The sequence below is a fragment of the Cryptomeria japonica genome, chromosome 3 (genome assembly GCF_030272615.1).
Source record: "Cryptomeria japonica chromosome 3, Sugi_1.0, whole genome shotgun sequence".
Lineage (NCBI taxonomy): Eukaryota > Viridiplantae > Streptophyta > Pinopsida > Cupressales > Cupressaceae > Cryptomeria > Cryptomeria japonica.
Window position 1 is genome coordinate 976,589,890 of NC_081407.1, and position 27,036 is coordinate 976,616,925.

Consider the following 27,036-nt stretch of genomic DNA (forward strand, 5'->3'; position numbering starts at 1 on the left):
CAGGGTTTCTAGCTCAAATCTCCTAAGTCAGCTGGGTCTAAAGAAGTGTCACCCGGTTCTGGAAGTGAACTGACTCAGCATGATGTGCGGCCAAGCTTTGGAAGAGTCGGCCTCATGATGGCCGCTTTTGCATTCATCAAACAATTTCTAGAAAGAACAAAATTCTATCCCAGAACAAAGAATTTTACTATACTGACTTTCTGAGCTAGTAACACAGCGAAGAAGAAAGTACCATAACTCACCTGTTGCTACCTTCAAATCTGTGTAACCCTTGGAAGTATGGAGCTAAAATTACCTTCGGCACCCTTCGCTTCTCCAACAATAACAGCTACTAATTTCACAATTTGAGAACTTACATATCAAGAGGTGGAAAAACTGAATAATACCTGCGCACGCCTCATAATAATTCGTTCAAGCATGTGAGATAACCCATGATTTGATGGGATTGTGATAGTTTTCTTTATTACATATCAACTCCACACAAATGGCTTGAGTTTTCATGATTTCTTTGAATAATTGGAATTTTAAAACACGATATGTTTTGAATATTCCTTTTTGCCGCGCCACCTTTGCTTTATTAATGTCCTCGAGGCCAACTTGAAATGAACTTTTGAACCTTGAACCATTTTACAAGAAGTTCAATGGTTCAAGTTCAACATGGGAGAACAAAAGGACTTCCACCCTACGACTCAATACAACTAAACTAGGAACGAGCGAAGACTTTTTACAAACATAAAGGAGAACCTTGTACTTTGAACCTTGAACCACTTTAAGAATGGTTCAAAGGTTCCAGTTGAAAACCAACTTAACACATTGACGCTCGCCTGCTTAACAACAAAACAAAGCCACAACACACACAAAGGCACCCGTTGAACCTTGAACCAAGATGCAGGTTCAACACACGGGTTCATAGGGACAGAAAAAGTGAATCATAAATAAAAAGGTACATAGCCAAGGATGGATCGAGCTGAATGGGGGAGTGGCAACATTAATGACACATTATTTTGCTCAAGACAAAGACTTTAATTATCGACAAAATAATGGGGTAACAAGACAACAATTGACTCTGAAATTGTACAGTAACCCAGCCAAGGAATTTCATGCCAAACTAGCAATATTTTGGAATCTTGCTTGGAAGCATTTTGTCAAACACTTGGCATCAACTCAACATAAAAAATGTTTTTAATTTGTTTGTTTAAAAATATTATCATTAATCATGTAACTGCAACGTATCTATCGAAATATGTGATTAAACTTGCCAAATTTCACAATGTAGTTCATTAACATTTCATCAAGCAGTTGACATTCTGCCGGTATGTGCCTGTTTTCAACTTGTTTGAATGGATATTGTAAATAATCAGCATGACATTGACTTCAGAACTCCAAATATTATCATCATTTAATTTAAACAAAATTATTGTGCTTAATAAGATCATAGAGAAATTTAATTTAGCACTTTGCATTGCTGTTACAAATTGATATACACAGGAAATTTCATACAGTAGAGATATCTTCAATATTATGGACTAGAATTTGCTGACCAGAACTTGGGAAGGTCAAACTCCATCCAAACTTCACCTTTGCACTCCCTTATAGTGATACGCTACTCCCCTCACACATGTACAGCAACTTCAAATGGGCTGCAACCTCTTTTAGGAAGTGCTGCAATAGGCTTAGCTAGGACTCTTTGAGGCTGAGTGAGATTTCTTTGAGACTTGATGCATTTTTACTTGCACCGCTGACTTTGTTGACTCAACAATAAGCTTTAATATAATAGTTTAGTCTTCAAACTGTGCCAGCTAGAATAAGAGTTACCAAATATCATCGAAAAAAGAATTGACTCCCTCCTTAAGACTCATGCCTTTCTTCACAAAGCTTACAGCAGCTTGGCATATGTTTGTATGGCTTTCAACAGCATGACTCCTCCAGAATAGGCAGCAACTAAGCTTAACGCTAAAATGCTTTCAATAGCATGAATCGTCCTTTTTTATTAGTCTTTAGCACCTTTTTTAAATGGTACAGCAGGTTTAGGGTAGGATTGGTACAACTGGTTACTTATGCCCAACAATAAATTACAATATTTTTATTTTATCTTTATTTATTTCTCGACAACACAATAACTCTGCCAAAAACTTTGCACACAGAGCACTAGAAATCTCTTATTTTTCCAATACTCACACATACAAATTTATTATTTGCCTACAGATTTAATAAATTTGTATCTGCAAACCTAGCAGACCTGTAAATCTGTATTTTCTGGAAAAATGATTCTTTTCAAACACTTTCTCACACAATCTTCAATTCTTCTGCACACCTACAAACCCTCTATGAATTCGCCCAGAATTGATCATTTGGGTTTTCGTCCACAAAACCAATATTTGCCTTCGGGTTTTCATCCTAGGTTGAATAATTGACCAAAAGCACAAACTCCCAATAAGAGTCTCACCAGAATGAATAACCAAGAATGATCAAATGAACTTCCACAAACCTCCTTTTAAATCCACCCGCCCCCCCCCACCCCACCAAGAAAAAAATAAATTATAAAATCACTTTTTAATATTAAATCTTTTTGCTCCATAAAAGTGACTTTATGATATTTTAGTTTTGGCTCCAGATAAAATCACTTTATAAAAATAAAATTTTCCACTTAAAACACAATCAATTAAATACAAGTTGCCTACAAATATTAATTTAGACACTTTAACTAATTAAATTATTTCTTTTCCAAAAAACTAAGCTGAAAATGGGGACATTACAAATTGACATCTTTAGATTTACACAAGGTGGCCTTTTCACAATAGATATGTTTAAGGCAACTAGGACAAGCCATAATAAAGTTTCTTAGATCATGCTTTTGCATTTCTTCCATTTTCTTGAACAATGAAATTTAGGTTGAATCACTTTGTCTATGTTTGTTACAACCTCCACATCTGTCACAAGCAAATCTTGAGCTCAAATTTATCTTGCATTACATTAAAGGTTGATCCATAATCAAGTGGAATGCAAAGGTTGAGGATCTTGTGTTTACCAAAGATGACCACACTTGAGTTTATCATGTTGAGCCTGAGGTAGAGGTAGTAGTTGAGTTACCGGGTTCGCCTTTATTGCCCTCCTAACGCGAACCGGGTTCGCCTCTATCCCTCCTAACGCGAACCAGGTCCGCGTGAGTCTAGGTCCATGTTGGGTTTACCCTAGGTCCGGCCAGGGTTCACCTCGGGGACTGCGGGTTCGCTCTGGGTTCGCCAAGGTTCACCCTGGGGACTATGGGTTCGCTCTAGGTTCACCCCAAGGACTGTGGGTTTGCCAAGGCGAACCCAGAGCGAACCCACAGTCCCCGAGGTGAACCCTGGCTAAACCCAAGGCGAACCTGAGTCCGTGGCGAACCCAAAGCAAACCCACAGTCCCTGGGGTGAACCCTAGCCAGACCCAAGGCGAGCCCAAGCGCAAACTCGAGTGAACCCATGGGCTGGGCAATGTCAAGTCACCAAAAAGTGACTTTGCATATTAAAAAAATATTTTTGCCTTTTTGGAGCCAAAAACCCTAACCTGCCCTTGCTAAATGCATTTGAAAACCCTTATTATTTTTTATTATCAATTTTGTAATTGTAATGATTTTCATTTGAATCATGAACCTAGACATATATGAATCTATGATACATTTATATATATATTATATGGCATATGAGTATATGACATAATATGATATTATTGAAATTTTGAACTATCAATTGAAATGGCATCCGGCATTGATCAGTAGCATACTATCAAATGTATTTAGATTTGTAATTTTGTATATTTCTTTAATTTTTTGCATATAATATATATATATATATATATATATATATATATATATATATATATATATATATATATATATGCAGACGAACCCAACCCACAAACCCAAAAGGCAAAAATAAATTTTCCCAAACCCACGAACCGGGTTCGCGTTGGCAAACCTGCTCCCGAACCCGAACCCGAACCGGTAACTTAGGGTAGTGTTGTGACCATTTCACACATCGCCCCATTTGAAATGGGGACCCCCTCTTTTTGCTCGTTTTTTTGCTCGCCTTTCGCTTTGCTTTTTAGGGTTTTGGTAGTTTGTCAGTTGTCTGGATTTAGGGTCAAGCCTTAGGGTTTCCTTTTCGATCTTTTCAGACCAGAGTCCAGTCAGTCTTGAGAGCTTTTGAGCTTCCTTTTGTAGGATGCAAATTTTGAATCAAATGAATTCGCCAGAATGGTCTATTTTCAATTGACATTTTGAGTGCAGAGTTTTAAATTTGTCTAAGTGTTGATGATGAAATGTGAATTTTGTCCAATTGAGTAATTTTGACCAAATTTTGACCTTTTTGATATTTGATCCCGGACATTGGAAATGATTTGTTTTTGCCTTGTGAAGTGATTAAATTTGTGAAATCATGTTATTTTGGCCTGTAGGAGCAAAATCGCTCCTGTCCCTCAGTGAAGGACCGGAGCTCGTTTTCAAAAATCTCACTGTCCTTACAGGGTCAAGATGAATTTCGAATGGGAAGTGGTAGAGAAAGGCGTGATCTTTCCGTTGAATATAAATTGAAGAATTTCACGAACACGGAAATGCCTCAGGGAAGAAAATCGCTCCTGTCCCTCAGTGAAGGACCGGAGCTTAAAATCAAATATTGCTTTGTCCTTGCAGGATTTTAACGACTTGATGATTTGAAGAGGTCCAAGGAGATGTGTTCTACCAAATGAATATAACTTGAAGTGCCGTCGTGAAGGAGAATGACTCAAAATGTAAAAATCGCTCCTGTCCCTCTGTCAGGGACCAGGGCGAAGTTCTTTGTAGCTCCTGTCCCTCTCCCAGGGACCAGAGCGAAGTCCTTCATAGGGCATGTTCTGGACAAAGATCAACCAAGTTTTTGTTTTGAAGGCAAGAAAAGATATGAGTTAAACCCGTTGAAGATAAATTGAAGATTATGAAACATCAACAAGGGACCCAAATGCCCAAGTTCGCTCCTGTCCCTCAGGCAGGGACCAGAGCGATTTTTGTCTTAGATGATTTTCTTGCCAAGTTACAATGGATCCCAAGGCATGGATGAGTGGAAAGGAACATTACGAATACGTTGAAGATAATTTTTGAAGTTAACAAGGTGAGATGAAGCCCACAAGAGCAAGATCGCTCCTGTCCCTCTCCAAGGGACCAGGGCGATATAATGGTAATGTTGCCTTTTCTTTAAGTTCAAGACACTCCAAGATGAAGAACAAGGTGGCAAAGGGCGTTTCGAGGCATCTCAATCAAACACAAGGCATCAAAGGTCGCAACATTAAAGGATTTACACCAAGACACCTAGGTTCGCTCCTGTCCCTCAGGCAGGGACCAAAGCGATATTTCCATAAAGGCATAGATTTCAAAAGTCAAACAAGTATCAAATGATCAAAAAGGATTGAAGGACTTTATTTTACCCAATGAAGGCAGTGGCAAGTTGAAGAAGGCAAGCAAGTTGAAGAAGGCAAGCATGGACCCAAGGCCTTGAAGTTCGCTCCTGTCCCTCTCCAAGGGACCAGAGCGATATCCATTATATTTGCCAATTCATGCAAAATTCATGCCAAGTCAAGGTTTTGCAAGATCGCACAAGGTCAAAGGTATCTTTTGAAGATGATATACGGAGGTTCCAAACGTCAAAATGCTATCAATTAAGCCAAGGAACTTATATCGCTCCTGTCCTTTGGACAAGGACCAAAGCGATTTTCATTAAAACACTCATGCTCCTTCAAAATCAAGACAATGCAAAGATAGGCAAGATCGAGGACGTCATTTGGAAGATTCTGAACAAGAAACAAAGATTGAAAGTTTGCAAATTTGAGCCAGGACACCAGGATCGCTCCTGTCCCTCTCCAAGGGACCAGGGCGATATTTGCTAAAGCACTTGTTGTCATTCGAAGATTATGTCAAAACCAAGTTGCAAAAGGATTGAAACGTCTTTTGAAAGGTGGTGAACGAGGAGTTAAAGTCAAGAACGAAGAATTTCAAGCTAGAAGACAAGGATCGCTCCTGTCCCTCTCCAAGGGACCAGGGCGATGATCTTCTAAAACATCAAGGTGTCTTGTGGAATTCAAGCAAAACGAAAGTGGAATGAAAGAATAGCATTGTTTATCCTTCACAACAAAGATTGAAGTTCAAAGTTACAAAGGTCAAGGAGAAATTATGAGGATCGCTCCTGTCCCTCTCCAAGGGACCAGGGCGATATTTGCTAAAGCACTTATCATCCTTCGAAGATCATGACAAAACAAACTTGCAAAGGGTTCAAAACGTTGTTTGAAGGATAATGAACGAGGAATTGATATCAAGAACGAAGAATCTCACGTAAAAGAATAGGGATCGCTCCTATCCCTCTCCAAGGGACCAGGGCGATAATGGTCATAAGATGCATTCATTCGCACAAGCAAGTCAATTAAGATCGAAGGACCCAACGAAAATGCCAACTTCAACGTGAAGATGAAGACTTTGAACATCAAAAATGCAAAGATCGAGACCAAGATGATGGATCGCTCCTGTCCCTCAGTCAGGGACCAGGGCGATGAGGTTTGTATATTTCATTTTCAAATTTTGGCGCTCAAACACATTTTTGAAATTATTTAAATGCTAGAAAATTCGATAAGTTTGAAAATCCAATTAAAATGGCATTTAATATTTGCGCTTGGTATTAATTAATTGTTTTTGCCTTGTAAAAATCGAAATTGTTAAATTAAAAAACGTTGGCAAATAATTAATTAATTATTTTAATAAAAAATTAAATATAGCGCTTGGTATTTATTTGTTTTATGGAGGTCGGCCCTTGTATTTATTTAAAAATCGTTGAAATTGCCTTATTTAATTACCAAGTCGGCCTCAAGGTGAATATGAGGTGAGCGCTATAAAGGGTGGTGAAGATTTTTATTTTCACATTATCATTTTATCATCTCAAGTGCGATTTAAGGAAGACAAAGGGAGAAGTGCGAAGTTGTGTTCAAGGTGGTGCGAATTTCATTTCAAGTTAGGAGGTGCGAATTTATATCCAAAGGAAGGCGCAAATATTATCCAAGGAGGTGCGAACTTGAAGTTTAAATTGTGCGAACCTGTCAAGCATTGGAAGACTACGTCAAGGACATACCAAAGGTGGCGAAATTGCTATTTTGAAGAAAAGATCACGTTGAAGGCCATCTAATATCAATTTTGCCTAGGCGATTTTATTCATTTGCATTCTAGATTTAGCTCTCTCGTGAGGTATGGCGATTTGGTTTTATTGTTTTAAGTTTTAGATCGTCATAGCTTAAATTTTGAATTTTGAATTTTGAATTCCTAGCTCAATCGTTTTTTAGGAAATGATAACTCTAAGACTTATCATGAGGTTTCCTAAAAATATTCTCTAATCTATATTATACATTGCAAGATCTAGTTTCTCATTATGAAATGTTGTGTAGGTATGGCAACCCCGAAGGCGGGAGCATCCACCAGTCGTTCAGCTCTCATGAAAGAAGATCAGAAGACCGAAGAAGTGGAGACTAAGATCGTGTCGAAGTGGAGCAACATTGGAGATACTAACTTGGGTAACTTCAGCACGAGGAAGTTTCGAGAGGTCCCTTACATTGGCAAGCCATCACCTGTCGCCCGGAGAATAATCGAGAGTGGCATCATTAAGGCGGCCGGCTTTCCTCCAGCTGTTCAGTGCCATGAGTTGATGATCGAGTGTGCTCGTCACTATGATCCACAGTCCAGAACGATCGTGTCCAATGAGGGAAACACTTTGGCGTACCTTTCAGAGGAAGCTATAAGTGAAGCTTTCCATCTTCCAGAACACAGGGACATGATATACAAGAGCATAGAAGGAGCCAGGTCAATGTACGAAGATGACCCAGATGCTTGTCTAAGCATAATTAATAAGAACTGGTTACATAAGAGCCGTCCCCGTCTAAGCAAGGTACCGAACACACCACACAGGATTGATTTCCAGGAGGAGTACAGAGATTTGATTACAATGTTCAACCGAGTTACAGGAGCCCCTCAAGCTTTTTACTTTGAAAGGTGGATGTTCTACTTCATCCAGGTGATAGTTCAGGGAAAAGGTACCATACATTGGGCTAGAATGATTAGCCATTGCTTAGACGTACAGTTGAGGAGACTCAAGGCTACCAAGTCCTTCCACATGAGTTCATACGTCATCTATGCCTTGATCAGGAGTTTTGAGTACGCAGGACTACCTCACAGAGGAGTGATTGGAAGAGGACCCGGCGAGGTCAGAGCGTGTGATTCCTATGCCTACTTGCATCATCCGCCAGGGAGCAACTACAAGCTAGTTAATGATACCTTCACGATGAACATCACAAGGACGTTGCAAGGTGGGATTCACAACAGATTATCTCAGGATGCACAAGAATTGGTGAAGAGGTACGGTGCTTGGTTTATCCAATTTCCGAAGTTCACTTATATTAGAGTGCATGGATGTCCTTTACCTCCATACATGTTGCCGAGATATCCAACAGACAGAATTGTGTTACTTGAAGTAACAAGGCAGTTGGCAACGTATGCGAAGGCATTCAGACACAGACATGGGAATGGAGTTCCAGTACCTATCATTTTGGGCAATTCAGTTGAGGTATGTCCTAATGCTTTAGCTATGGATGACGCAGAGAAGGAGTTAGCCATGTATTCTTTTTCAACCTTTGCTTTGAGGGAAAGCTTTGATCCACATGGACATTTAGAGGAGACAGTCGGTAGGAAGTTTAAGCATGAGTACCAAATTGAAGATTTTATGATGAATCTCTTAGATGATCTTGAAGTGAAACGAAAAATGCATTCTAGATTGCCTTTGGATTTCATCAGGAAATGCAGGATTTACAGAGTGGCCGACCAAGCACAGGACAGTGGCAGACATATCCAGTCATCCTATGATCGAGAAAGCAAATCAATAAGGTTAGATTGGAATGAGCCCAAGGTCGTGGATTTAGATGCTTTAATAGCTCCAGTTTTGTCTTGTACTCGCAGATGGGTTGACGTACAGCATCAGAAGTTGAGAGAGCAAGGCATAGCTATGACTTTCACTTTGGAAGAGAAACCAGCCGAAGGTGGAGCTAGTGTGAGTGAAGGCAATCCTAATCCTAGAAATTCAGGTGAAGGTAACCTTCGATGTGCCAGTGAGGGCAATCTCCATCCAAGAGGTTCGAAGAGGAAAGAGAGACCTGGAAAAAGAGAATCTTCCAAGAAGAAACAAGAGGCTAACAGAGATCGATCATCCGGTACTTCTTCTAGACCAGAGAAGAGGACACTTCAAGTGGAAGAATCCATGGAGTCGATGGTACAGAACGACAAGCAGGAGGGAGGACAGGCACCGCAAGGGTCACCAGATGGATCTCTCCGAGATTATGAGTTAGATGAAGATAAAGAAGACAATGAAATAACATCTCCTCCCAGACAAGAAGAAATAGTGCATAAAGAAATTCAAGTTCAAGAGACAAGATCGGCTATCTCAGATTGGTTGAAGGAAAGATTAACCAAGGTGATCGTAGTAGAGGACGAGGACAATGCAATTGATTTAGAGAGCCTTGTTGGACGTTCTCACGAAGTAACAGAGAAGAGAAAGGCTACCAAGATGTCCAAGATGATTCGAGATGAGACTGGATCCAGAAAACTGCAGATAGCTACACCGGCAGTAGACAAATATGAAGGTGAGATCCTAGCAGAGGAATATGATATACAGACTTTTGAGCCAGGACCATCCACAGCAGAGCAGACGTTGGATGATGCCACCGATTCATTTGAAGCATTGAAGGACAAGCTTAGAGAAGAAATGGAGAAGAATAGAAAGCTTGAGAGAGAGAGAGGTGCATGGAGGACATATTTCAGTCACATCAATGAACCTTTGGGACGTCAGGATCCAGCTAGATCACCAGTGCAGGCACTTCCACTTCAATCAATCAATGAGGCAGAAAGATTCAGGAATATGGTCCAGCGTACAAGTACTTGGATGGATAAATCTCATACAGTGGCCATAGAGTTTGTAACAAGGATGATGAAGATTATTCATCAAGCTATCCAGGTTCTTGAGATAATCCACAATTTGATGATAACAGTAGCCGCATTTGCCCATACCAAAGATGTTATCATTCCTGTCTTGAAAGTAATTAGACACACATCAAGGAAGGTCTTAGCGCAAGAAAAGATCATGGATGGAGGACCTCACAGTTTGCTTCAGTGGTCAACCTTACTCCATATGAAGAGTGTTCTCTTCGAGGACATCAGTACTAAATGTAGCCAAGTTGAGGAGGTGATCAATCCTATCCAGGACAGAGTATTTGAGGTACTTCGTACCATTCTTGGCAGAAGGATCGAGGTCGAGACAGATGTGGATATGCAGGAATTAGAGGATAGAATCAAGGTCATCTTTTGCAAGGACGCTAATGTTACAGATGAGCAATATGATCAGATGTTTGACACCATGCTCCTGATTGAAAGAACAAAGGAACTTGAATCTTCATGGGACGCAGCTCTTCTAGATGCATTCGATCAAGTCATCCATTTGGAAGAAAGTATGAAGAATCTTCCCGAGATTCCAATTGCAGAGATCGAAGGAATCGTACCAAGATTCATTGCATATGCTAAAAAAGAGAATTGGAAAGGGAAAAAGATTCTAGATGAGAGGTTGTTATAGATGACATGGCATCTTATTTGTCATTGGTTTATGTCTCCTAGGTTTTTGTGCCAAATTTAATATTTGGCTATGCATTTAATATTGTTCAGTAAAAAGGAGGCCATTTGTAACAAACCCTAATTAGGGTTTAGGTGTCATGATCTTGACCGTTGATCTACTTTCAATCTAGACCATTCATTGTAATTGAGGATGCTATTTATACCCTCATTTTTCATTTCATTTGTAACTAGAGTAATAGAGAATAGAGATAGTTGAGAGATTAGAGAGATTAAAATTAGAAGCAATTTTACTTTTGTAGCAAGATTGAGTTTGAGGAGAGGAATTCAAGCAATTGTTGTACATGATGACTTTGAAATCAATGAAATATTGAAGTTATGGTGTTTTGTTGCAACTTTCTTGGTCATCTTCATGGTTGTTAAATTTACTTGAATCATGCTCAATCAAAGTAGTGTGTTAATTTGAAGGACATAGTGTGAGACTTGATCTTTGGTAGGATTCGTAATCCAAACCACTAGCTTCTTGCTGATTGTAGGAACGCCTTGCGTGGTCAACTGGAGATATTTGAATCATTTAACCTTCAAACATTATTGTATCTTGGATATGTACCTTCGTGGTAGTGTCTTTGATCTTTAATGCATTGAAAATCATTTTGTTACCTTAGAAGATCGCATCAATTTCAATTGAGTTGTTATCTTATGGCAAAATTGAAGTTGGTTGAATCTTGCCAAGTCTTGTTCACACGAAGTCATTCTTAGGGTTAGACTAGACTAAAATTCTTTCAAAACCCTATCCCTTTTGTTATTTTTTGAAAAGCTTCTTAGTTTAGTAAGATTTCGGAATTTCGGAGTGTAAGATCCCCTTGACGACACAGCAAATCACATCATACCAACTGGTGCTTATCCACACGTAGAGACCCTACTAACCAGAACATTGGAGTCATCCTAACTGATCCTTCATGCGAATCTTCAGCAGTTAGAGACTTTATTCAAGAGAGGATAAGATGCCTTTAGGTATTTTATTCTGTGTATGATGGTGTACAAAATACACGTCAACAGGTAGTAGCAATAGTAGAGTGTGAGAAAGAACAAGTAAACACCTTTGATGTTGCTGACACGTGCTAAGGTATCACAATTGTTGACACATGCTAAAATATCACAATTGCAACAACATTGAGGATCTATAACGGACATGAGTGTGACACACGATAGAGCTAGTGATGCTAGGCCAAGTTCATGGCTTTTTGTTTTTGGTCATGAATATCTTAATTCATGAGTTTTGTACACCAAAATCCAGTGTTCCGCGAGGACGCACTCCCCCCCCCTTTGGGCCACGTCCCCCTGTCCCCGAAACCCGTCCCAGAAGCCCGAGCCCTTTGTCCCCCTGTCCCCAACGCCTGTGGAACATTGCCAAAGACACAAGATTTTTTGTATATTTTAGAAATTTTGTTTCCTTCCACTCAAATCCACTTTTGCAAGCATCCGTTTGATGTATACCTATGTATGTAAGCAAAGTAGTTTGTAATTAATTGGATTTTTGTCTTGAAAGTTGATTTAAAGAAGAATGAATAGAAAAGCGTGTGATACCTTATAAATTCTCTATATATCATATTTTATTTTTTAAATTATTGAATATATAGAGAGTTTTTGTGTTGAGTCAAAGTCCATAATCAGCCTGCCAAGTCTGTGCCAGCTTCAAGTCTGGTAACTCTGATCCTCACTAAGTCTAGATCCTCAACAAAGTAAAAGCCATGAAAAAACAATCTCACCATTTCAAAACAGAATCCCTTTTTTCAAACAAACCGAAATGGCATCTTTCTTTTTCAGATTCTCATTCTATATGACTGTGGGGCAGCCCAATTGTTTGTTGTCATACAGTTATCATCACTTCTGCACCATATAAAAAGAATAATATAGTGTCTTACCTTGTGAAGTATTGTGGGGCTTTTCCCCCAACGAAGTACAGCTTGATTACCGGAATGAAGCAACGCAAAATAACCAAGCAGTAAAAGCGTTTCGAACAATAGTAATGCCACCTAAATCAACAATAAAAAAATTACATGTCTTAGTATTAACACTGATTTTGAGAAAATAAGAAAATATATTTATGTTCATTTAATCTGCTTTAGAAAAAAAATCAATTTATCTCCAATTTAAGACACTTTGCTCCATTTCTTTATTTTCCTTCTCAAATAATTGCAAGAAATGAAATTAAACACAATATAAAAAGAAAAAAGTAGCAAACAGTTCATGGTGTAGCAATTTTGCTGTGATGTAATCAACAATACTTATGGCTGAGCCACGTAGGAGGAGTTACGGATAGGTTGCACTTAAATACATGAACATGGCTTACAACAGTATTTACAAGAATGGACAGCTGCTAAAAGGGAGAAGAAAAATTATGACAATCTCAATCAAATCCAGATGAAGGTTATATGCAGCTATACAATATCCATGCCACTTTTAAGGATAACTTCTTTCTGCTAATAAGATAAACAGCTTTCTAATTCTTAGAAAAAAAATTGTGCTTTTATGCACTTTAAATCTCTTTGAAGAATGTATTATAAGAATAATACATATCATTCTCAATCATCCATAGCTGGAGTATGCATGACAAGGGTGTAAGGAATTGGGAATTTGATCCAAAGAATAATAGGTTTGTTTTAAAGTATATTCAGTTTTGTACATAAAACATTTTCTATTTATTTTATGTGCACATGAGGATAGAAATTAAAAGGCCATCTACCTTATGTTGTGTCTGTTGAGTATTTTATGATAAGGAATTAAAGGAGTCAAGCTCTTCCAATCCCATTAGTATTTTATCTTCGTTGAGCAAGTTTTATTAAGTATGAGCGAACAGTCCATAGATGCCCATCACAAACCTCATAACCTTTTTTGTTGAGATTAATAAAATTATTGAGATTGTGTTTGATTGTTTTCCTTAAGAAATTGAATCTGACCTACTGCTGCCATTCCTTGGGCATATAAAATATTGTGCATACCAACGTCTTCTCCAAATCATTTTTTTATTTTTTATTTTTTTGAGGCGTTAGGATTGAGGACAGGGAGAGGATACAATGGTTGGATAAATAAATAGGTTCTTTGAAAAATTTTGAAGGCCGTCTTTAATTTGTTAGACATTCATTGATTTTATTTACTCTCCTAACCATGTGAAAGATTTCACAACTAGTCAGTGGCTCAGATATATTAAATGCCACAAACTACATAGGATGGAAAAGGCTACTTTTAACATTAATTTACAATGATTTGTGAGGAAGGGTCGTAGAAAGATGGACTCACTATTCCTATAGATGCTACTGATAAAACCATATTTGATTCAAAAAATCAAAAACCACTTGCAATAATCCAACTTACACATCAAAGACAAATGTTCACATAGACTCATCAAACAATAGATGGAAGGCATCACACACAATTCATGACTTGTACGACAAGAAGAATGATCTAATGCAACAATTATATAATTAAAACACAAAAAATAGGGGAGGTGAATATTTGTCTAAAATAAAAAATGTCCACTCACAAATCAGCCAAGAAAATTTTGATGCAATAAACATCAGAACTATGAATGGTCTTCCACATTTTTATAGAAATTTCATTGAAATATTGCAACTAACAAATAAATTAAGTGCAAAGAAAAATAAGACATTTTGTAAGTAGTTAGTTTAATATGCCTATAGGAACTTGTTGATGTGTTTTTCATGCACATGCGAACACGGATTAAAATACCTTAAGTATCTTATCCTCTCTTGAACAAAGTTATTCGAATGTTGAAGATTTGCCCAAGGATCAATCGAAATAACTCCAAGGTTTTGGTATGTAGGGTCTTGTCGACGTGTTTTTTATGACTACGTCGAACACAGAATAAAGTTGTCTAACGGTCACTTCACTCTCTCTTGATCAAAGTGCGATTGTCTGCTAAGATTGCAGGAAGATCAAACAATCGACTCCAAGGTTCCTTTATGCTACGGACGTGACTCAGTTGGCTGATGTGATTGCTGGTAATCCAAGGGGCCTTACGTTTGCATCATTCTTTCACTTCTTTGTTGTGGCTGGAACTCCATCATCGAATATGGCAATTCTGCGATGCTGCTGCTTCGAACGGACTAAAATGAACTAAAAGTAAAAGGGAAAGGGTTTAGAAGGATCTAAATCTACTCCTAAGGGCAGTGATAACAATGAATAGTGCTCTGGTGGACAAATTCCAAATAAACCAAGCTCAGCTTCGCCAAGATCAACTACAACTCCGCAAGAACCGGTGCAATCTTCTGGGGATGCTAGAGGATTTTCAAATCGAGAAAGTACATTTGAATACCCAAAAACGGCGCAATCCAAACGACCATCTACAATCAACTTAGCACAAATTTAGGGGGTTCAGGCTAACTTTACACTGCAACTTACAATCAGCAAGATGCAAAAAGTACGAACTATGGAAATTCATCAAATGCCATTACATTCTCCATTGAAATCAAAGCACTTTACTACTTCTAATCTAAGTGAGGAAGGTGAAACCATGCAAGCTTTGAAAAATTAATTTAAGGGGACACCATCAAAGAATAATGTTTCACTGTTATTATCTCAAAACTTATCGCAACAATTTCAGACAAAGCTCCCTCCTTAACAAATGAGGGGGGTCACCCCTTTATATAGGCCTCAGGCCATGATTACATGCAAAACCCTAATTAGGGTTTGCCCAAAAGATTCTCCACACATGATGCAACAAGGTGGGAATCTCCAATTAATAACCTATCATGCCCATATACAATTAATTCCATCCCATTACAATTAATTACATTCCAAAAGTGCCCACTATGCAATGAATGTACCCTCATGCAAAAATCGCCTGTGATGCCATAAATGCACCATCATCTTTTGAATGTGACAATTGCATGCAAAGGACTCTGTCAATGCCATAAATGTGACGGTTGCATGCAAAGAGATGCTTCATCAATTCAGCGTGCGTTGACTCGGCTGCCACTTGGCGAGACAACCTTGGAGAGAGAAAACTTCAAGAGAGAAGAATTTGATCCATGAAGAATTTTCTTGAAGTTTCTCAAACCTTCCTTGCTTTGGAGGAGATTTTTAACAATTCTCCACCATCTCCTATTTTTTAGGAATTTCCACAATTTTAGGGTTTTGGTCCAGGAGAGAGAGAATTCTCTCACATATCCATATCTTCAAAAATTTCTAAATTTGGAGGTCATTTGAGCCCTGAAAATGGATTTTTCAAATTTTTCCCTAGGGGGGGAATTTCTTGTTCAATTCATCCCTGATTCCTTCCTTGCCTTAGAAATTTTATCTTCAATTCATCCTTGGGTGTGATTTCTTGTTGTGGAGGAATTTTCTTTTGGAAAGGAATTTGTTCCTTACCCCGAGGAAGGAAATTCTTCATGCCTTAGCCAATTTTCATGATTTCCAAGAACTATGTCCTGAAGGAAGAAATTTCAAACACTTAGTCAATTTTTTACCTTTCTTGGAATTTTGTCCTAAAAGAAGGAATTTCCGACACACAGCCAATTTTTTCACTTTCTTGGAATTTCTTCTTCTTGGGCGCAATTTTGACTTGGTGGAGGATTCAGTGAATTTTGTGAATCCTCCATGCCTCCTTGGTTTTGGCGCCTGTCCTTCATCTTGGGCGGAATTTTGACTTGGTGGAGGATTCAATGAAATTTGTGAATCCTCCATGCCTCCTTCATTTTGGTGCCTGTCCTTCATCTGGGACAAAATTTTGACTTGGTGGAGGATTCAGTGAATTTGTGAATCCTCCATGCCTCCTTCTATCTGGCGCTCCTTCTCTCACTTGGGCGCTAAAATGCCTTGGTCAAGGACTCTTGCAATTTGCCTGTTTCTCCATGCATTCTGGCACCCTCCACAAGGCTGGGGCAGAAATTCCTCCTGAGGAAGGAATTCATTGTTTAGTGAATTGTCCATGTCTTCTTTTCAACATCCCTATTTTTTAGGGATCCTCCTAAAATTTAGGAGCCAGGTTCATTGGATGGAGAATTCTGCCACAATTCCGAATCTATAGAATTTTCCACACTTCGTCGAGATTCGATGTCTAAAAATAGCAAATTCAGAAATTTGCCCGAGGGGAATTTTGTTTTTTATTCCTCCTTGACTCCTTGGATTCCATGCCTTAGGCGAAATTTCAACTTTTAGCTTGGGCGTAATTTTCTCTGTGGAGGATTCATGGAATTTTCCATCTGTCCTTGCCTTCCTCATTTTGGCACCCAACTGCATACTTGGGCGCAATTTTCACTCTTTTTCCATCTGTCATTGCCTTCCTCATTTTGGCACCCAACTGCATACTTGGACGCAATTTTCACTCTGCCATGGATTCATGGAATTTTCCATCTGTCCTTGCCTTCCTCATTTTGGCGCCCAACTGCATACTTGGGCACAATTTTCACTCTGCCATGGATTCATGGAATTTTTCCCGCTTTGCAGTTTTAGAATGACTTCCTAAACCTTGGTGAATTTTTGAGCTTTCCATTTTAGGCATAGGCTTCCAGCACTTGATCAATTTCTGGCTTTCTCTGTATGTTGTCTGACTTTCCGGAATTAGAAATGTCTGCGAGCGTCTGATCCTTGTCGCCTTGTCTGACTGACCCTGCCAGTACTGACTTTCCAAAAATAGAAACCTTCAAAGTGTCAGCGTTAGACCCCTAGACAAGGTGCAGGAATGACTTACTATAAATAGAAACTTACTAACAATAGAAATTACTAAAAATAGTAAGTTTGATTTTTGGCAAAATGAAGACATTCTGGGACCCGAAAAAATCCCTAAAAAATAGGGACTTTCTAAAAATAGAAAGTTGCTCCGTTTGGGCTCAAATTTTACTGGGAGGTTCCTTGAAGGGTCCTGATTCCAGTTGTATGTTCAGTTTCTTGAAAACCCTAACAAAAACCCCAAAAATCAAGGACAAAAGGCATAAAACCAAAAACAAGACAAAACAGGCCCTAGACTTAGCCGAATTTGCTCAAACGAAAGGCAGACTTGACCAATATGACCCCCAAACACTTGCAAAGCAAAGAGACTAATGAGACTGCTGTGAAAAGACCCCAAAAACACAAGCCAAAAGACCGGGAGGGCCTAAAAAGTAGGGGGTCCCCATTTGCAATGGGGTGATGTGTGAAAAGGTCACAACATGTCTCTACGTGTGCATAAGCTCTTGTGGTATGATGTGATTATGTTGGAATCACAAGGGGACTTGCATTTGTATGCCTGAATGCTTGATTTGTTGGAACCCGAGTCCTATCTACTCACCAGGGAGAATAAAGAAATAGCAAAAGGTGTAGGGTTTAGTGAATCTAATCTAAGACCTAGAATGTAAGAAGGTAGATGAACGACTAGGTGGAGTCCTACTGGGTTGGGTCTCACCATCAGGTTGAACAATCCGACACCAACTCAGTGCAATCTTCTAAGGGATGCTTCAAATATGTTCAAATCGTTACACCATCAGACACTAACCACCATTCAAGTTAATGCATGAACAATAAACGCATAACAATTTGAGATTAAGCTCATTCAATGTCAGTTGACCATGCAAGGCGCCCTTACAATCACTAAGAGGCTAGTGGTATGGACTAGGTGGATTCCACACGAGTGCATTCAACATTTTTTCTCTATTCAATCTAATTATCTACCATCTAATATGAAGATTCAACAAGAAACCATGCACATTGCAAAGGGACAACATTTTTCACCATATCTTCAATGAAAATAAATCTTTTACAATTAAGGCAACAATTTCTTGCCTTCTCCTCCTACTCCACTCTAACTTCTATTCTATTGACTATTAACTTATTGACTATTGGTTGTTCTAACCACTATTAACTAACTATATTTCTTTACAAATGAAGAGCCAAAGCTTTATAAAGAGAGCTCTTTACATTTTAATGGCTCTAATTGATTTACAATCAATGGCTAGGATTACAAGATGGAAACCCTAATTAGGGTTTGTTACAACAAACTCCTTTAGGCAATGAGAAAATTACATTCAACGAATGAGAACCAATAGGAAACAGGGGTAGGTACATCAGAGTTTGTGCCTTCGTGAATAAGTGTGATTCATTGAATCTAGACATGCTGATGTGGACCTTTCTCACTGGAGGAGTAGTGATTGGGATGCCACCTTGTTTGGTACTTGCTTTGTGATGACCTTGGTCGATCCTCCTTTGTGTTTGATGTACTTGATGAATGGCGCACCTTTCCTTGGCTCTCTTGTATTTGATGATCAAATCATTCCTTCTTCTTTGGAAGCTCATCTCGCCTTGAAATGTTTGTATGATCCTTCTTCTGATATCTTGTGATTTCTCTATGCGATAGAATGAGGACTTTGAGGGTATCTGGCTCCACTGCTTGCAACTGTTTGAACACTTGAGGTCTTTCAACTTAGTAGCACTTTGAGTCTTCCTCCATGCATTTGAGGTATCCTTGATGATGATGGAGATTGAAGAGGTCATCCTCACCCTTGCTTCCTGCAAAACAAACAAAAGATAGTATTAAATATACATGAAGTTTGCATCTTTGGATAATTGAATTAACATAAAATAACCCCTTGTGAGAACATGGGACAAGACTTTAAGGAAATTTGCTCCAAAGGTGTAGCAAGGTACATGCCATTATTGAAATTCGCTTTGGTCCTCCAATGAAGTACATGAGCGAATTTGGAAGATAGGCTTAGCTTTAGCACAAAACTTACTCAATTCATTATTTGGATGTTCACATCATTTTACCTCACTTAGAAGGTTCTTGAGGCAATTGCGATCTGGTACCTTTGGAAGGTACATGGCCTCAAGGAAATTCGCTCTGGTATCTTTGGAAGGTACATGACCGAATTGACCTTCTCAACTCAATTCATGCTTGAACATGATCCTCATTGCTTTTCTCTTTCGATTTTCAACCCCTCCTAACCAAATTGACCTCTAAAAGGTTTTAGCTTAAATTCATAGCAAGGTATAGGGCTCTTAAGGAGAATTCGCTCCTGTACCTTTAGAAGGGTCAGGAGCGAATTGGGTGATGTCTTTGGTTTTCTCACTTCTTTGATGAAATCTTACTCAAAACCTAGGATCCTACGGAGGCTTAGGATACGTTGAACGTTAAAATGACCTTCAAAGAGGCTCTCAACACTCCTTCTCTAGCAAGACACTCTCCTCAAGAAATTTGTGAGATTTTGCCAAGATCAAGAGCTCAATGAAATGTACAAAATAGAGACATAATATGGGACAAGAATAAACTGTATTCTCATCAATAGAAAATGATCAATAATCAAGATTCAATAGTTGTATACAATGTAGATGAGCTTGCTTATATAGGCAAGGCTAGGGATATGTGAGCACACAAACATGACATGTGGCTCAATAAGAAACAAGGGTAGGTAGGAAATAGGTGTGGGTAGGTAGGAGAAATAATATAATAGTCCACATGAGGTGGATCACCCACTGAATGTGGAGTGTAACAACAAGATCAACACCAAAAAAGGTGGAATTTCTCCTACACACACTATCCCAATGTGGCACAAACACCCAAGTGTCTCATACCCAAACTACTATGAAATGCATTATCCTAAGTAAACTTAAGTAAGTGTAATAATATCCATGATAAATAATTATTTACACCAACACCCCCCCTTAAGTGCAACTTAGGGGAATGCACTTAAGTCTACAATGCAACTAAGCAATGCAAGATGGGTCTCGGCTACGAGGACATGTTAGGTACCCATGTACAAATGCAAATCAATGCAATGAAATCTCTCACAAAGTGGGGAAAGAGAGAAAAACCCAATGGGAAAAAACCCTCCCCCAAAAGAGAGATGAAAAACATACAAGAGAACTCTCATAGAAGAATGTGAAGAACAAAACCCCATGTGAGGAAAAAGTCCCACCCATATGAAAGAAGAAGAGAAGTCAAACTGTGACCCCCCCTCAATGGAGAATCTGCACCAATGATAGAAGCTCGATGTATGAAGAAACTGCTCCACGAACGTCGAACAACATTCCTCCCCTTAGGAAGAAACAAAACCAAAGGTGTATCCATGAAGTCTCCCCAATCATGAAGGGAAGATGTATGAAGAAAACTCATGATGAAAGGAATCTCTGAAAACTGCTCAAGTGTCCCCATGTCGATGCTAAAAGATACCCCTTCCAAAGGTGGTAAACTGTGCCACACTACTGAAAAAGGCACTCCAAGATCTAGTGGAGATGGATGTAGAACATGTCCCAAAGACTCACATGTCTCCTCAAAAAAAAAAGAGACCTCCTCCAACTGTTGTACATAAGTATCCACAATCATGTCAACCTCAAAAGAATGATCATGTAGAGAATGAACAAGAGGGTCAGAGTGTGCCCTCGCAACAATCGAAAAAGGATCAAAGTTATTATGACATAATCTTGTATAGTATCAAAGTTCTTAGGATCTAACATGGTGAGATCACTATCAATTTGATATCCCCTAATCTCATCAACTTGACCATACAAGTCTGGAAACTTTTGCCAAGCATCCTTGATTAGAGTACATTTCTCAATATGAAAAATGAGATCCTTTGATACATACTTTCTTAAGGTACCAATTGCCATGATATTTTTAGTGAGCCAATCTAACTGACCAACTGGATCAGCCTTAGGATCAGCTGGAGCAACAATAGTTCCATCAATGTAATGAGTGAGTCCTTTTTCCATAAGTTTACTCCGTGCATCAATTTTCCAAGTAGCATAATTATGAGGAGTTAAGAGAGGAAACTTAGAAGAACCCATACCAGCAAAAAGGAAGGAACACAAGAGCACAAAAGCACAAGACACCCCCCCAAATTCACTCAATCAATGTACCCCCCCTAAAGTGATGATTTTGGCACTTTATACAATGAGCCACTTGCAAAACAAAGCAAAGTGGACTTATGATGCAAATTTTACAACTTCTCAAATGAGATACAAGAGACTTCAATCAATAGTGCAATGAATCTAACTGAGATTCAAGCAAATATACAAGTACCAAGAGAGCCATAATGGCCAAAATCTGAAAGTACAATTTCTACTTACAACGGCATCAATCTGATAGCATCATGTGAAAGTAGACAAAAAAATACGCACTTTCAAAAAAAACAGCACCTAAAAAGGAAGTCGTATGAGACCCCAAACGAAGCCTCTGAAGTTGCAAAAACTGAGATTACTCAGGTACAGTCACCAAAAACTGCATTTTCTGAAAAATCCGTGCATCAAAATCAAAAAATTTCTTCACCACTGCGGAGAGCACGAAATTCTAACCCATGTCAAAAAAAATTGCACCCAAAAAGGAGCAAAAATGAGCAAGTTATGGCCATTTGAAGTTGAACTGCAAAATCAAAAATGCAAATGAGAGGGGCCTGCCAAATTTTTGAAAAATACTGACGTGGCGCTGACGTCAGCAAGTCACTAGGTTAAATTTGATGGCCGTATGACCGTCGCAAAAACTTCGCCCCTGCTGATTGGGCGTCCGTACTGTACAGACAAGTGACGTGGCAGATGGCTGCGCAGGTGACTACAGTACAGATGTTGATGTGGCACTGTACGGACGAACTGCGTGGCGCGGTGACTGTGCAAGCCGTACTGTCGACGTGGCGTATGGAAAAGCTGACTGGGCAACTCTGCGTGGCGGCTGTACGGATGATGTGTAAGGGTTTGTACCCGCGAGCCAGTGGCCGCCTGCCACGTGGCGGGCGCGGGTTCGCCGGTCTGGTTGGCTGCCGGCGGAGGAAGCGGCTGGAGCCGATGGCCGGCAGTGGAGGCTGAGGGCGCCAGAGAGGAGGCCGGCGGTGGTTGCGGACGCCGCTGGGCGGAGCAGGGAGGACGCGGCGAGGACCTTGTGCGACGGCAGCGGCATCATGGCAACGGCGGGCGCAAGACGAGGCGGCAGGCGTTGGCGGTCCGGAAGGTACCTATTCCGACAGACTTGCAGGGTACGGGCGCGTACGGCAGACCTACAACCTGCGGGTCACAGGGGGGTCTGCGGACCCCCAAAAATTGCTTTTTTTTTTTTTTTTCTTTCGACTTTTCAATTTTTTTTTTATTTTTGATTTTTGAAAAAAAATTCAGAAAAAGAATTTTTATTTTTTTTTTCTCGTAAAAAATATAAATTTTTTTTAAAATCCGTACAATACTAGCAAAATTGGAGAAAAAATTTTTCTCACCAAAATAGGCCGACTTTATAACCAAAATTCATGGAAACGGCCTTCTGAACGCAATGGCGAGGTCGGATTTGGTCTAGGACGCCTCCAAAAGATGCTGCTCCTCAGATCTGCCTCTTGACGTCGCAATAATGAAGCCCCAATGGCTCTGATACCATGTGAGATTTTGCCAAGATCAAGAGCTCAATGAAATGTACAAAATAGAGACATAATATGGGACAAGAATAAACTGTATTCTCATCAATAGAAAATGATCAATAATCAAGATTCAATAGTTGTATACAATGTAGATGAGCTTGCTTATATAGGCAAGGCTAGGGATATGTGAGCACACAAACATGACATGTGGCTCAATAAGAAACAAGGGCAGGTAGGAAATAGGTGTGGGTAGGTAGGAGAAATAATATAATAGTCCACATGAGATGGATCACCCACTGAATGTGGAGTGTAACAACAAGATCAACACCAAAAAAGGTGGAATTTCTCCTACACACACTATCCCAATGTGGCACAAACACCCAAGTGTCTCATACCCAAACTACTATGAAATGCATTATCCTAAGTAAACTTAAGTAAGTGTAATAATAAACATGATGAATAATTATTTACACCAACAAAATTTCGCTCCTGTACCCTTGGAAGGGTTAGGAGTGAATTTCTTCTTTAGCTCATTTCTTCCTTCATAGAAATTCATCTCTCAACCTTACCTTATCAAGTCATTTGCCTTTAAAATTGCTTAGGAATGGGTTTAGGTCATTAGCTAAGGCAGGATTCAAGACCACCAAGGAATTTTGCTCCTATACCTTTGGAAGGGTCAGGAGCAAAATCTCTCCTTTGGCTTAGTTCATTCGCCATTCCTCATTACCTCACATTGGACTCAACTTTTGAATCCTTCTCCCACCATAACCAAGTCAATTTGCCCTCAATTTGGCTCAAAATGAGATTGATTCAATGTCTTAGGTGAGATAGGAGGTCCCTTTAAGGATTTCTCTCTTGTACCCTTGGAAGGGTCAGCAGCGAAATTGAGGCATTAGGCTTGGATGTCACTCAAATACTCATTCTTTCACCTTTATCCACATTGCCCTGGCTTTAGCTCATGCTTGATAGACTTATAAACCACTGAGAGGGGGGGGTGAATCAGTGACAGTAAAAACAATAACACTTTAAACACTGACCGGTTGAGATACTTAACAGGTTTACTAAACAATATGCATGCAATCCAAAATGATATTAAAGCATCCACAATAAGTAAAACATCCACCATAACACAAGTGTTTATACGTGGAAAACCCAAATGGGAAAAACCACGATGAGATGGGACTCACAAGTTAACTATCTACAGTAATAGATAACTGACCGGTTAGGGTCTACAAAAATTACTCTGCTAGGAGCGAATCCTGTTAAAGATCCCAAAGCTCTGTTAGGAACTATACCTTGTTAAAGGTAGTACCCTATTAGAAGTAACCTCAGTAGAGGATTTATGAATCCAAACTAATGAATCACCTGGTTAGAGGATTTGTACAATGAAGCTTGTTAGAGCTTACCCGATTAGGGGATTTGACTGTTGTAGTGATTAGAAAACAACAGGTGGTGTGATCTAATAGTAGCACAACTTGCTTGAATAGATCCTCTTCTGCTCGCTCAATACTGCATCACCAATTTCATCACCAACATATTTTGCAATACCTTCAACTTCAATCTTACATCATATCTCATGTTCTCTATATTTTAAATTGTTCATCATAATGTCATTATATAGACACTTGATTTCATGTCGGCTTAGAAATCATATCACAATTACCTAGGTGCATTGTATCTGGACAACCAAACATAACTCATCACAAATTACCGCCAAAATGTCGGTTAAGGGTAACTCATCACTACCAGTGATAACTCATCACACAATTAATGAATACCAGTTGGAACACTGATACCAATTTGGAGTTAACCACTAACAACACAAAAATTGATTGTCCTCCATTTGCTTCTTTGTTGGTTTCCATTGAATCTCCAAGTGGGTGTCAAGCCATTTCTACATATACCAGTTGACTACATATACCGGTTAGACACCTTCTAAACCATCTTAACAATACTGGTTGCAATACAAGTAACTATAGAAGTAATACCGGTTTGTCTTAACTAATGTGAACATATGTGTGTGAATACATGTTCCATCAATGACAACACATGAAGTCATCCATTACAATCATCATCAAGCCAACAATGCTAGGAAATCACTCTAAGGGGTTTTCTTGCTCAAAAGCTAAGGTCAAACATCAAGTTTTACAAATTCGCTTGTGTACCCTAGAGAGGTACATGACCTTCTAATGAAATTCGCTCCTGTACCTTTGGAAGGGTCAGGAGCGAGTTTGGCAATTAAGTTCAAATTCCTAACATTTTCATCACTTCACTTTGTTGCAATTCACTTCAAAGGCATGTATACATCAATCCTCTCTCAATCACGCCATAGGAACAAAGATTTTGGCCCAAACAAGGAGCAAAAAGGGAGATCTAAGGAAATTCGCTCTTGTCCCTTTGGAAGGGTCAGGAGCGAATTTGGCAATTATGGTCAAATTCCTAACTCTTTCAAGGTCCAGAGGCATTCATTTAGGTCTCAATTCACTTTAAGTCATTAATCTTCTTCCAATCTTGTTTGAATTCGCTCACAAGGCATAGATAGGTCACTTCTTCTTCGATTAGGGCTGAGAAGCAAGGGTAATGGTCTAAGCTAAGACCAAGGGAGGAGATCTAAGGAAATTTGCTCGTCCTTTTGGAAGGGTCATGAACGAATTTAGCTCTAGGGCTCAAATTCTTCACATTTCCTCGCTCAACTTCCTGTCAACTCACCTTCAAAGGCATGGATAGATCATTTTCTCTCTCACTCAAACCATGGGAAGAAGGCTCATGATCCAAACTGGGGGCAAGAGAAGAGTCTAAGGAAATTTTCTCCTGTCCCTTTGGAAGGGTCAAGAGCGAATTTTGCGATAATGCTCAAATTCTTGACTTTCTCTCCAAATTACCAAGTCTAAGTTTGTCCAAAGGCATCCCCAAGGGTGAATTCATGTTAATCTCTCTCAATTAATCATTCTAGAGTGGGATTTCATCCAAATTAGGAGGGCAAAGGGAGTTTAGGAGGAATTCGCTCCTGTACCTTTGGAAGGGTCAAGAGCGAATTTGGAACATGAAGCTTAGATGCCTACCAAATGCTCATTCTTCCTCTTTATCCACGTTGCTATGGTCTTGAGGCATGCAAAAAGGTCATCTTTAAGGCTTATTTGCTCAAACTATTGGATCAAACACGTCTTAACTTTTTCGCTTGTATACCTTGGAGAGGTACATGACCCTCTAAGGAAATTCGCTCATGTACCTTTGGAAGGGTCAGGAGTGAATTTGGCTTCATGGCTCAATTTCCTCATCCAATCTTGTTGCAACTTACCTCAAAGGCATGGATAGATCAATCTTCATTCAATCAAGGCATAGGAGCAAGGTTTTTGATATAAGTTAGGTACAAGAGAGGAGTTTAAGGAAATTCGCTCCTGTCCCTATGGAAGGGTCGGGAGCAAATTTGGCAATCTTGGTCAAATTCCTAACTCTTTCAAGGTCCAAGGGCATTCAACTAGGTCTCAATTCACTTTAAGACATTAATCTTCTTCCAATCGCCATGGGAGCAAGGCTTATGGTCCAAACTAGGTGTAAGGGAAGATTCTAAGGAATTCACTCCTGTACCTTTGGAAGGGTCAGGAGCGAATTTAGCTTTAGGGCTCAAATTCTTAACTTTTCCTCCAAATTCCTAAGTTCAAGCTTGTTCAAATTCATTCTTAAGGGCAAGCTCTAGCTGATTTCTTACCAATCCAAGCCTGGAGACACAAGTTTGATCCAAATGGGAAGCAAGAATAGAGGTCTTAGGGAAATTCGCTCTTGTACCTTTGGAAGGGTCAGGAGTGAATTTGGCTTTTGAATCAAATTCCCATCTTCCTCATCAAATCTTCAAGTCCAAGTGTGATGAAATTTGTTTTCAAAGGTGAACTCAAGTTGATCTTCCTCTAATCCAAGCCTCAAAGTGAGATCTTCGTCCAAAATAGGAGTCAAAAGGGAGTCTTGGAAGATTTCGCTCCTGTACCCTTGGAAGGGTCAAGAGCGAATTTGACAATCTAGCTCAAATTCTCCACTCTTTGACAAGTTTCCAAGTCTAAAACTCAT

General features: G+C 39.4%; 1 protein-coding gene across 5 annotated transcripts in view; it reads right to left on the reverse strand.

Moving 5' to 3' along the window:
• Positions 1-27,036, reverse strand: part of LOC131076214 (uncharacterized) — a 139,978-nt gene that overhangs the window by 50,041 nt on the left and 62,901 nt on the right. For 4 of the 5 annotated variants that reach the window (XM_058013283.2, XM_058013284.2, XM_058013285.2 and 1 more), the window contains one exon: positions 12,580-12,690. The exons of the other annotated variant lie outside the window; for it this stretch is intronic. In XM_058013283.2, coding sequence (XP_057869266.1) covers positions 12,580-12,690 — 111 coding nt within the window. The remainder of the gene's footprint in view (positions 1-12,579; positions 12,691-27,036) is intronic. 5 annotated transcript variants of the gene reach the window in all.